We start from the raw sequence: 12,923 nt of genomic DNA, 5'->3' as shown, positions 1-12,923 counted from the left end.
TGTTGTTTAAAATGTTCTTTTTATCCTCTGCATTTCCTATAATCTGCATTTAGATTGACAGATCTGATTAGATTAAGTTTCGATTTTTTTTTTTTAAGTCCTTTTAAATATACTATATACCCTTTCATCCCTTTATTTAAATGTATATTTTTTTCTGGAACTATTTATAGGTTTTTCCAATAATCAAGTCATAACTTCAGAACTTTAGTTCCTCTATTGCTGATTGATCATCTTTTAAAAGCTACAATATTGTGAAAAGGTGAAATTGTCAGAAGATGATAAATCAGAAATGAAATGTAGAGACTGCAGGTTCTTTATACACATACCTGTTGACTTTCAGATTTATGACATGTAAATCCATCATAGGACATTTTTGCCTATCTCCCCCCTCCCACCACCTCACCCCTATTTTCAGTTAGGTGCCCAATGATGTCTATTACCTTCTCAACACCCCATCTCATTTGTTCCTTCCAGAATCTACTTAGTCTCTTCGCTCATCTGCTTCCAGGCTGCTCCATAGTCTACCTTATATATTGTTGGCATATTTATTATGTAAAAAGAGTAACCTCATCATGGTACTTAATTTTCAAATAATTTTAGAACTGTGGAATTTTAGGCCTCTAAATGGTTTATTCAGTTAGTGTAAAGAGATTGCTTTTGACTGTTGTAATTTTATTTAACTGTGTGATTTTTCAGGCTTGGCTGGTGTGGTAAAATACCGAGGTGTAAGGATTGGTGGAATCTCTGGTATCTTTAAATCTCATGACTATCGAAAAGGTATTGTTTTGAGAATTAGTTTTAAACTTTAGAACTTGCCTATGCCAGTGTAACTTATTCTTAATTTTTTATTATAAAATATTTCATACATAAACTCCTGCTAGTTCTTTCTTTCAGGAATTTAATTTTAAAGTATTTATTAAAGTCATGTTATGTTCTGTTCTCTATATTTGTAGAAGTACATTAATCTTTGTGTTGAAATTTAAGGATATTTAGTATTGAGCTGACCCAGAGGCACAAGGGTCTTTCTGAGGACTTCTGCCCATTATTTGAATAAGAATAATTACAGCTAGTAGTCAGCAAGTCTTTATTGAAGTGGATTTAGTCAACGTCAACTCATTAATATTAGTAATATTCTTAGTGCCAAACCATGGGGTGGGGAGGAAGGTTTAGATGCTGTGTCTCTCAGCATCTTCCTTTTAATACATAAGTATATACAGATGTTTTATATGATATTGTTACTGTGAGTTATTGTGTGCATCTGAAACTTCATGTGTAAAATATTGTACAAGTGGCCTAAATTCATGAGATTTCCATAAATGATTTTATGGAAATAAAGACTTCCTAAGTTAAAATATAGGAAGTCTTTATTTCAGTATGAAAATTTTAAATTGTCTTCATCATCAGGTATTATGTTTTTAGACTGAAAAGAACATTGGACTGTCATTCATTCAGCTTATTTATTAATTACTACTGGACATTAGTGGGCTCTAGTGATTCAAAGTTGAGGAATGCATAGGTGAATTTCAGGAGAAATAGCTTGTCTCTACAGAGTGCTTGCAATATAGTGGGAGGGGCACTAGACTTAGAGTGAGATCATCTAAACTCAGTCTAACACACCTACTTGTTGCCTAGGTGTCAAGTTATTGAATCATACTCAGATTCAATTTCCTGATGCATCAAATGAGGTTAATCATACCTACCACCAGCTGCTTACAAGAATTAAGTGAGGTGTAACACATGTGACAGCACTCAACATATTAAAGGCACCAAATGTTAAATTTGAACCTAAAAATTGATTGTGGTGTTTCTCATATATTAACCTTTATTTTCTCACAGCATTGTGAAAAGGAAAAGGTGTCTTCTTCAAAGGAACTCAAGCATATTCATGCAAAAAGTGAACCAAGTAAACCTGCCCGGAGACTTTCAGAGTCCTTACATTCAGTTGATGAAAACAAAAATGAATCCAAAATAGAAAGAGAACACAAAAGACGGACATCCACCCCTGTTGTGGTAGAAGGGGCACAGGAAGAGACTGACACAAGAGATGGAAAAAGGCAAGTAGAACGCTCAGAAATTGGCACTGACGAACCCCAGAAACAGAAAGGCGCACTTAAAAGTGAAAAGCATCTAAAGAAAGATGATTCTGAAGCACCACATTTGAAAAGCCTACCTAAGAAAGAGGTGAAATCCTCCAAGGAGAAGCCTGAAAAAGAGAAAACTCTGTCAGAAGAGAAATTGTCTGTGAAACATAAATACAAAGGTGACAGTATGCATAAAGTGGGTGACGACACTGAACTTCACTCTTCTGAGAAAGGTTTAAAAGTAGAGGAAAATATTCAAAAGCAAAGTCAACAAACAAAGTTTTCTTCAGATGACAAAGCTGAACGAAAAAGCAAACATAGAAATGAAAGGAAATTATCAGTTTTAGGCAAAGATGGAAAGCCAGTTTCTGAATATATTATAAAAACAGATGAGAATGTTCGCAAAGAAAACAACAAAAAAGAGAGACATTTGTCAACCGAAAAACCTAAGGCAGAGCACAAATCAAGAAGATCAAGTGATTCTAAAATTCAGAAAGATTCTCTAAGTTCTAAGCAACATGGTATCACACCACAGAGAAGAAGTGAAAGTTATTCAGAAGATAAATGTGATACAGACTCAACTAATTTAGATAGTAATTTAAAACCAGAAGAGGTTGTTCACAGGGAGAAACGAAGAACAAAGAGCTTGTTAGAAGAGAAACTTGTGTTAAAGTCTAAATCAAAAAGTCAAGGCAAACAGTTAAAAAGTATAGAAACAGAACTACAAGAAAGTATCACAAAACAGGCAACCACTCCAAAACAAGATAAGGAGAAGAACACAGAAGAAAATGACTCAGAAAAACAGCGAAAGTCTAAAGTTGAAGACAAACCTTTTGAAGAAACTGGTGTTGAAACTGTATTAGAGACTTCTGCTTCTTCAGCACATAGTACACAGAAAGATTCTGGTCATAGAACTAAGTTACCATTAGCAAAGGAGAAATCTAAGGGTGATAAAGATTCAAGCTCCAGGCTTGAGAGAAAGTTATCAGATGGACATAAAAGCAGAAGCTTGAAGCATAGTAGTAAAGATGTGAAAAAGAAGGAAGAAAACAAGTCAGATGACAAGGATGGTAAAGAAATTGATAGTAATCATGAAAAGGCCAGAGGAAATAGTTCAGTCGTGGAAAAGAAATTAAATAGAAGACTGTGTGAAAATCGACGAGGAAGCTTATCACAAGAGATGACCAAAGGAGAAGAAAAATTAGCAGCAAACACTTTGGGCACTCCCAGTGGCTCCTCCCTTCAAAGACCAAAAAAAAGTGGTGATACCACATTGATTCCTGAACAAGAGCCAATGGAAATTGATTCTGAGCCAGGTGTTGAAAATATATTTGAAGTTTCTAAAATTCAAGACAGCAACAGTAGTAGTTCTCAGCAAGATACTGACTCTGAAAATGTCATGAAACAAAAAACTACTGCCACAGTTCTAAAGGATGAATTACGAACTTACCCAATAGATTTGAAAACAATAGCTCCAGCCTGTAAATCAGGGCGTGGAACGGGAGTTGTTAGTAATTCTGAAAAGCACGCTGACCATAGAAGCACGCTGACCAAGAAAGTGCACATCCAAAGTGTTGTGTCTAAACTGAATCCCGGGGAAAAAGAACCTATTCAACAAGGAACTCATGAAATGAATGTAGGCTCTGAAACTGTTCATAGAATGTTACCTAATGCCCCATCAGAAAATGATAGGGGACAAAAGAATTTGAAAAGCACGACGAAACCCACTGAAGAACGTGTTGGTCAAGGAGATACTGCTTTTGAACATTCCACAGATATAGACCCCTCTCCGTCCTTAAGTTCAGTGACTGTTGTGTCTCAGAAAGAATCTCGTGATTCAGATGTAGCTCCTCTAGCTGATAAAAGAACTGTGTTAGAAGGTGGCACAGCCAGCACCTCCCCTGTGGATCACTGTGCTATCCCTAACCAAAGTTTGACTGTTAGGGAATTGGAAGTCCCAAGGACAAGTGACAACAAAGAAAGTAGTGAAGGTACCACAGTAGACACACCAGCAAAAGCCAGCATCACTAGCAAAAGACACATTCTAGAAGGTTACCAGGCCACTTTATTGGACGGTAAGCAAGGAAAAGTCATCATGCCCCTCGGGAGCAAGTTCACCGGCATGACTGTGGAAAATGAGAATGTTAACAAAGAAGGTGGCTTGGTGGACTTGGCCCTGAAAGAAAGTGACCTAAGTGCAGAGCCCAGTCTAAAGCAGACAACTAGAACAACAGTAGCAAATGGCAAGAAGGATGGCTTTGCTGTTGATCATGTGGTAGGCGTGAGTACAGGAAAAGATGCTGAAACTGTCGAACTTAAGCATGATCGAGGCCCAGGTGAAATAAAAGACCCATCAATTGATGTTGAAGGAAGGAATGAAAACAGTGAAGTAGACACCAGTGCTGGAGGTGGCTCTGCATCCTCTGTTTTGCACCAAAAGAATAGAAAAACTGAGGATGTAGCAGCTGGACCTGGTAGAACAGAAAAGACTTCTGTTGCCACTAGTACTGAAGGGAACAACAAAAGTGTTACTGTAAGCCCAGTGAAGGCTGGGGCTGCCACAACTACTTCAGAAACAAGAGAAAGTGAGGTGGCTTTGCCTTGCACCAGCATTGAGGCAGATGAAGGCTTCATAATAGGTGCAAACTCCAGAAACAATCCTTGTCATGCTGGCGCAGAAGCGAGTGAGTGCACTGTTTTTGCTGCAGCTGAGGAAGGTGGAGCTGTTGTCACAGAAGGATTTGCTGAAAGTGAAACTTTCCTCACAAGCACCAAGGAAGGAGAAAGTGGGGAGTGTGCTGTGGCTGAATCAGAGGAAAGAGCAGCAGACCTAGTGGCTTCTCATGCAGTTAAAATCGAAGCCAACGTGAATAGTGTTGTGACTGAGGAAAAGGATGACGCCGTAACCAGTGCAGGCTCTGAAGAAAAATGTGGTGGTTCTTCCTGTAGAGACTCAGAAATAGTCGAAGGAACTGTTACTTTTATTAGCGAAGTTGAAAGTGACGGAGCAGTTACAAGTGCTGGGACAGAAATAAGAGCGGGATCCCTAAGCAGCGAAGAGATCGATGGGTTCCAGGGAAATATGACGAGATTGGGCCCCAAGAAAGAAACAGAGGGCACTGTGACATGTACAGGTGCAGAAGGCAGGAGTGATAACTTTGTGATCTGCTCAGTAACCAGGGCAGGACCCCGAGAGGAACGCATGGTTACAGGTGCAGATGTGGCCCTGGTAGATAATGACACACCACCAGGAACAAGTGCCAGCCAGGAAGGAGACGGTTCTGTGAATGACGGTATAGAAGGTGAGAGTGCAGTCACCAGCACAGGGATAACAGAAGAAGATGGAGAGGGGCCAGCAAGTTGTACAGGTTCGGAAGATAGCAGTGAAGGCTTTGCTATAAGTTCTGAATCAGAGGAAAATGGAGAGAATGCCATGGACAGCACAGTAGCCAAAGAAGTCACTAATATACCATTAGTTGCTGCTGGTCCATGTGATGACGAAGGCATTGTGACCAGCACAGGCGCGAAAGAGGAGGACGAGGAAGGGGAGGGTATTGTGACTAGTACTGGAAGAGGAAATGAAATTGGGCATGCTTCAACTTGCACAGGGATGGGAGAAGAAGGTGAAGGGGTATTGATTTGTGAAAGTGCAGAAGGGGACAGTCAGATTGGGACTGCGGTGGAGCACGTGGAGGCTGAGGCTGGAGCGGCCATCATGAATGCAAATGAGAGTAATGTTGACAGCATGAGTGGTGCAGAGAAGGAAATCAAAGACACAGAGATCTGCTCTAGTGCTAAAGGGATTGTAGAAAGCAGTGTGACCAGCGCAGCTTCAGGAAAGGAAGAGGGGGCACCAGTTCCGGAAGGTTGTGAGGGTCCCATGACTAGTGCTGCTTCTGATCAAAGCGACAGTCAGCTCACCAGGAAAGAAAAAGTTGAAGATACCAACATTTCCACTGGCCTGGTGGGGGGCAGTTATGACGTTCTTGTGTCCGGTGCAGTCCCAGAATGTGAAGTGGCCCACACGTCACCAAGTGAAAAAGAAGACGAGGGCATCATTACCTCTGTAGAAAATGAAGAGTGTGATGGCCTTATGGCCACCACAGCCGATGGCGAGGTCACCAACCAAAATAGCCTAGCTGGGGGCACAGGTCAAGGCAAAGGCTTGATGATTTCCACCAGCACAACAAATGATGACGCCCCTCAGGTTAGCACAATGATAACCACAGGGGAAGGTCATTCAGGTGCTCTGAGAACTGAAGAAAACGTGGAAGGCACCAGAGTAAACATGGAAGAATTTGAGGCCCCCATGCCCAGTGCAGTCTCAGATGAGAGCCAGCTCACTCTTGGCAGAAATGAGGAGAAAGACGAATGTGCCATGATCTCCACAAGTATAGGGGAAGAGTTTGAAGTGCCCATTTCCAGTGCATCTGCCACCAAGTGCGCTGAAAGCCAGCAGCCAGTTGCAGCCATAGAAGAAAGAGCTAAAGGTCCGATCTCAGTAAGCACTGCCGACTTCGAGGCACCTATGCCCAGTGCACCCCCAGGAGCTGGGAGTCCTCTTGCCTCAACCAGCAAGGAGGAAAAGGATGAATGTGCTCTCATTTCTACCAGCATAGCAGAGGAGTGTGAGGCCTCTGTTTCTGGAGTAGTTGTTGAAAGTGGAAATGAGCAAGCCGGGACCGTCATGGAAGAAAAAGATGGGAGTGCTGTCATCTCCACGAGCTCAGTGGAAGACTGTGAGGGCCCAGTGTCTAGTGCTGCCCCTCAGGAGGGAGTCCATCCCTCAGTCACACCAGTGGAAGAGATGAGTGACACTGCCATGATTTCCACAAGCACCTCTGAAGGATGTGAAGCAGTCATGATTGGTGCTGTCCCCCAAGATGAAGATCGGCCCACCATTGCAAGAGTGGAAGACTTGAGTGACGCCGCCATCATCTCCACCAGCACGGCAGAATGTGTGCCAGTTGTTGCCAGCATCGACAGACACGAAGAGACTCAACTGACTGCAAACAACCCGGAAGAAAATGGTGACCTGTCAGCCGCAAAGGTGAACAAGTGTGAGGCACCCATGCCCAGCCTATTTGCCGAGAATAACTGTCAGTGCCCTAGGCCATTCATAGGAGGCAAAGAAGTGATGGCAGTGAGCACTGAGGAAGGGCACGACAGGCTGTCAGTCCAAGAGCCCTCTGCAGGACAAGGCCATCCAAGTGCTGTGTGTGCACAAGAGGAAGAGAGACACGGCAAGAAGTGCCCTGGCAAAGGGCCATTTACAGGAAGAGGACAGAAAGAGAGTGCTTTGCACCTCATAAATACAGAAGAGGAGGCTATGTTGTTGGGCTCTGTACAAAGAGAAGAGAAAAGCCCAGAGGCAGAGTTGACAGGGGCCAGCAGCACAGCAAGTTCAGCAGGAAAGAGCTTGGAGAGTAGTGCTGGCTCACCTGTCCCTCTGAGAGGACCAGGACAGATTACAGAGGATCCCTCTGTCAGTATTTGCTATTTGGCAGCAGTAAATACCGGTGCTAAAAAAGCTGGCAACATGCCACCTGTCAAAGACACTGCAGCTGAGCATTCCTCTGTTCCTCCTGACCAGCAGGGGCCTGAAGACAACCTGAAAACCACTACCACCAAATGTATTACTGGCCAAGAATCAAAAACTGTTCCTTCCCACACAACGATCCTTCCAGCTGCCCACCACGGAGCTCTGGCAGCTCCTAAACATGAGCAGGACTTGACTATAAAGAGTGATCATAGTGGCAGACGGACCGATCAAGCATCCACTGAGAAAACAGGAGACGGTAATGGCATGAGGAAGTCATTCCACGAGGAAGGAGACTTCTCAGCCACTGTTTCTTCTGAAGTAAATTTGTGTGACACAGGTGAGAATCTGTTCCTAATTGCAAATATTAGCGTTTTACAAAGATGATTACAGCAGAGTACATTTAGGACAATCTTCTAAAAGATGGTTTTGGTTCCAGAGTGATAAATATATAAATGTTTTTCTTGTATCATAATGTTGCAAAATGGCTCTTTATCAAACTTGAAGGTCAGCTTCTCTAAAAGATACCTGTGTTTAAAGGTTTAAAACCTTGGACCCCTTTTTCGTGTGTGAGAAGAGGCAGGAGGCTGAGGCATGTCAAATCAGCTAGCCACCTGTTACCTGTATGACTGTTGCAGGTCACTAACCCTCTTTGACCTTCAGGTTTCTTGTCAGTCAAAATGAAGAATACCACAACCCTGTGAAATGAGTATTTTTTCTCACCTTCATTTTACAAATGAAGAAATAGGGTCAGAGAATTTAACTAACTTGCATGGTCCTTGGGTGTATCTTATGGGGAAAAAAAACTTCAGATCCTCAGTTTCCTGTTCTATAAAATGAGGCTAATGGGGGATGATAGAATGAAAGCAAGTATCTTTCCAACCCTCATCTGATTTATTATAAGTTTATTATAAGTTTGCAGTATGTATCAGTGCAGTCCACTGGCTACTTCTAATCAAGGGAGTACATTATTATTCTTTGTAACTGAGTTTATTGTTCAGGTAAAACAAGTTTCTGGCTAGAATATGAAAGAGAAAGGAAACGTGTTTCCTACTGACAGATTTTAGAGAGTGCTGGTCTTTTAGAAATAAATGATAATTTTCAAAGATACAACCTCATTCATTATGCCATCCAACTTCAAATATTAATACTTTATACCAGGTACTAGGGATGCAAAGATAAATAGTCAAGATGGGAAGACAGCTGTGAATTCAGCCATGTGTTGTAAGTGGGCAGTGACACTTTGGTGTGACAAGTGCTTAGGATGGGGTTAAGCACAGGAGACTGTGAGAACTCAAAGGGAGCCCATCGGCTGGGCTTAAAGGGATCAGAGGATGTTGACTTCTTTTCCACTCTAGCTATATAAATCGTAGTGTCCTAGACTTTAAAATTGGAACAGGCCTTAGCCATCATCTACCCAAGCCTCAGGAAGCTGAGGCCAGTAATTTAGTCCCGTTCATTATAAGGGCTTAGATAGGAGACGTTAGGAAATGTCCCAAGGGTTGAAATAAGTAACTTTAAAAATTTTCCATTGAATTTAGCCTGGAGTAAATTGAATGCTCCAGAAGTTTTTATGACTCAATCGTTGCTACAGTCTATTACTCCTCCCTCCTCCTTTTCCCCTGGAGAAGCAAAAATAGAAGGGCTTTTAGCAAGGAAAAGCCTGCAGACTCTTGGAGAAAGGAAAGCTTTTCTTTGGAGGCTTATGTGTGGGCAAGTGAGGGAAACTGGAGAAGCCACAAGCCGCAGAAGGATAGGGACAAGAAAGAAAGGCAAGACCCAAGTAGAATTGAGTCTTCATCTGAGAAAATTCCATTTTCTTTCTGTCTACCTCACAGTTTTTTAACTTTACGTTCAATTTTGTTGTCAGTGTAAAGCAAGTAAAATGAATCTATGCATAAATCACACTCTTTATTGAGGATATACCTCAGTGACCTAGAATATTTTCTTTTAAGGACAAACTTGATGAAGATCACTGCAGAAAAATATTTGTAAATAAGATATCTCCACAAATAATGCTTTATTGTTTTTTGTGGGCAGCCATCTTACTGCGCAAGCAAGAAACAATCTCAGTCCCCCAAAATGAGTAGATGATCCCTGCCTTTCATCTAGATCCTTTTCATACAGCATACTCCTTTTGATTGTTTTCTACTGACAGCAAAATAAACCAGCAAAGGAAGGTGGCATGGTGTGCCAAATAACCACATTCCATTACTTTTTGATCCCGCATATACTGTGCAAGCAAATCCTTAAAATGTATTAATGGGTTGAATTTCATTAGGCAATGAAGAGTCTCCATCGAATGCTTTGGGAGGATTGGAACAGAAAACCAACTTGAAAACTGAGGTATGGCTTATAATTCAGCTACATTGAACTGTAAGTGGTTAAATACCATTTCACCATTATATATACCTGCATGTACTTAATCTGGATATAGCTCCTCTTGTCATTGTACTTACTACACTTAGTGTTGTTATTGTCATACCCTGTGCTGGAGGTGGAGTGGTAGCTGAGAACCTCAATAATCCTAGTAAATAGTGCCTTCATCGGTTCCATTGTCTGCCTGTCACCTTACATTTAATCCATTGCCGGTTCTTGCAGGTTTTATTTCCAAAATATAACAGAAATCCATCTATTTTGGCTTCTACAGCCACCAGCCTGGTCTGAGCCACTGCTTCAGTAGCATCCCCATTAGAGTTCTTTTGCTCCAGCCCTCTGGGCTGTGATTCACACAGCCATGCAGGTAGTCTCTGAAAACATAAATTAGGTCCTGCCGTTGGTCTGCTGAAAATTTCCAGCGGCTTCCTGTCACATTTAGAATAAAATCTACTTTTTTTTTTAATCATGCCCTTTGTGCCTTGCATGATTTAGTCTCTGTGCCCCCTTTCCAGCCTCATTTCACAGCACCCTCTGAGTACAAATGACAAGACAGCAATGAACTTGAGCTTATGAACACTGCAGAAGCACAACTTGCCCAACAGGAGCAATGAGCAGGCAGACGGGAGGGCTTGCAAGGAGAACACTGGAATGGTATTTTGAAAGTTGTGTGGAAGTTTACTAGAAAAGGAAAGAAAAAAGAGTCTTCCATGCAAAGGGAGTGGTGTGTTCTAGACCCAGAGAGGAGAGGGCTCATGGTGTGCCTCAGGCACTACAGTGGGTCACAGCGAGCTGTGGTGACACCTAAGCCTGGCAAAGGAATGGGTCCCCATCAGGAAGCGCCATGTGCATTGTGCCAAGTTGGAGTTTTACTTTAAAAGCAGTAAGAGAGCCATTGATGGATAAAATACTAAATTAAATTGATTTTTTTTCTTGTGTTTTATTTTGTTTTTAAAGGCTGATGTGTTCATTTTTAAATTTTGTATAGACTTAAAAGTAGACATTTATGTTGTTTTAAGATGCTGGGGTTTTTCATTTAGTTCACTTGAGGTTAGTCTTTCCTTCTTGTTGTAAAAACCTCAGTTCCCTTATTTTTATGGTGCTTTGAATTTTTTAGACAAACGTGCCTTCAGAGAAAGAGAAAAATCATGAAATTCTAGCACCACCAGAAAGCCCAAGTGAGGAAGAGCCAAGTGGAATAGGTAAGCTCCTTGCAGCAGTTGTTCACATTGTTTTTTCCTTACATGTGTTTCTACCTTTCATTGCAGCGTAAAATAAATAGCTGATTCGTAATGAAACACTGACAGGCTATATGAATTTGCCTCTCACTTTTTAAAATAGATTAGAGATAATTCTTTACTATTTTATTTTTAACATATACTTTTTCTCATTAAATTCAATCAGCTTTATGTAAGGTAATTGCTTAAATTTGGTATCTCCAAATAATAGTGACAAAAAGAAAGTTGTTTGAGAGCAAACACTTGCTCTATCCTAAAAATGTTTCTCTCTGCCTCTTCCTATCCTACCAGATGCTACTGCAGCTCGTTTCCAAAAGGCTGGTCTGAAACGTGTGCCCACTTTAAACCATTCACTCTTGGCCTTTGGTCCAGTGACTATGCTGAAACTGCTCTCAGCTTGCATAGCCTCTTCTCAGTCTCTCTGTGCAGCATTCTTCATTGTCACCCACAGATTTTTGGGGAGAGCCTCAATAGCAGAAAGGATAAAGGCTGCAGTTCTCAAACATTTTGGTCCTGGGGACCACTTTACAGTCTGAATTATTGAGGACCCAAAGAGCTATTGTTACGGGTTTATACCTGTTATACCAAATGAGAAATTAAAACTGAGAGAGTTATAAAACAAATATTAATTCAATATCATTAACTCACTACAAGTTAACATAAATAACTTTTTTTATGAAAAATAGCTAGATTTTTCAAAACAACAAAATTTAGTGAGAAGTGACGTTGTTTTACAGTTTTGCAATTCTTTTTAAGCCTGGCTTAATAGAAAACAGATGATTTCTCATTTCTGTTTCCACATTCAGTCTATTGCTGTTTGTTGTTTTGGTTGAAGTGTATGAAGAAAATCCAACATTATAGATACATGGCTGGCTTTTAATAGCCTTTTCAGATAGTGGTGGATACATCATATGGCCTTTAAAAAATACTCCCTTGTGCAATCATGAGTCTGCAAGGCAAATAACATCTTAGTAAGTACTAGGAACTGTAGAGTATGTGACCAAATTTAAGCCAGTTCTCCTTTTTTTTTAAACAATGTTGAAATGTTCATGCAAGTCATGATTCAGCATGATTTTGGCTGCAAATACTTATAACAAAAAATCCTACAAATGTTTACTTAAAGGGACTTTATTAGCTCACAAAACTAAAAACTTCAGGCAAAACATAATCCAAGAGCATGCTGATATCCCCAAAGACATATCCAGTAGAAGCCCAACTTCTTATCTTCTCCCTCATCCCCCCACAAAGGTCTTTGCTGTCTCCTTCTTGGCCTCCAAGGAAATAGCTTTATCCTATCATTCCTGGCCAAAATCCTGAGATATTCTCATTTAGCTTAGGTATGTGTGTCCATAGCTTAGGTACTGTGTGTCCACAGTAAACTAATTACTGTGACCAGAGGAATATATTAAATAGCTTGCTAGTTGACTTAAATTAAGTCAAGTGTTTCGTTCCTGGAACCACATGGTGTTTTAGACCACAGTCTGGGCTCTTGGGAAGGGTGCCAGGAGGCTAGCTGTAATGTCTACTGTAGTCAGCTCACTCTTTAAATTGTTCCCCTGACAAACATCATTAAGCCAGGTACTTGTGAGTACTAGGGAAATAAAGATGAAAATGACTCATGGAAAGAAATCATTCATTCAAAGAGATGGATATACAAATGGGTAAGGTGCTTTAATAAAGACAGATACG

At 41.0% G+C, this 12,923-nt stretch overlaps 1 protein-coding gene across 1 annotated transcript in view; it reads left to right on the top strand.

Annotated features, from left to right (window-relative positions):
- BOD1L1 (biorientation of chromosomes in cell division 1-like 1) overlaps positions 1-12,923 on the top strand; it is a 54,320-nt gene that overhangs the window by 19,443 nt on the left and 21,954 nt on the right. The window contains exons 9-11 of the mRNA XM_012638442.1: positions 1,764-7,960; positions 9,902-9,966; positions 11,114-11,198. Coding sequence (XP_012493896.1) covers positions 1,764-7,960; positions 9,902-9,966; positions 11,114-11,198 — 6,347 coding nt within the window. The remainder of the gene's footprint in view (positions 1-1,763; positions 7,961-9,901; positions 9,967-11,113; positions 11,199-12,923) is intronic.

The sequence above is a fragment of the Propithecus coquereli genome, unplaced genomic scaffold (genome assembly GCF_000956105.1).
Source record: "Propithecus coquereli isolate 6110/MARCELLA unplaced genomic scaffold, Pcoq_1.0 Scaffold13, whole genome shotgun sequence".
Lineage (NCBI taxonomy): Eukaryota > Metazoa > Chordata > Mammalia > Primates > Indriidae > Propithecus > Propithecus coquereli.
Note: the sequence above shows the minus strand (reverse complement) of the source record. Positions and strands in the feature narration are given on the sequence as shown.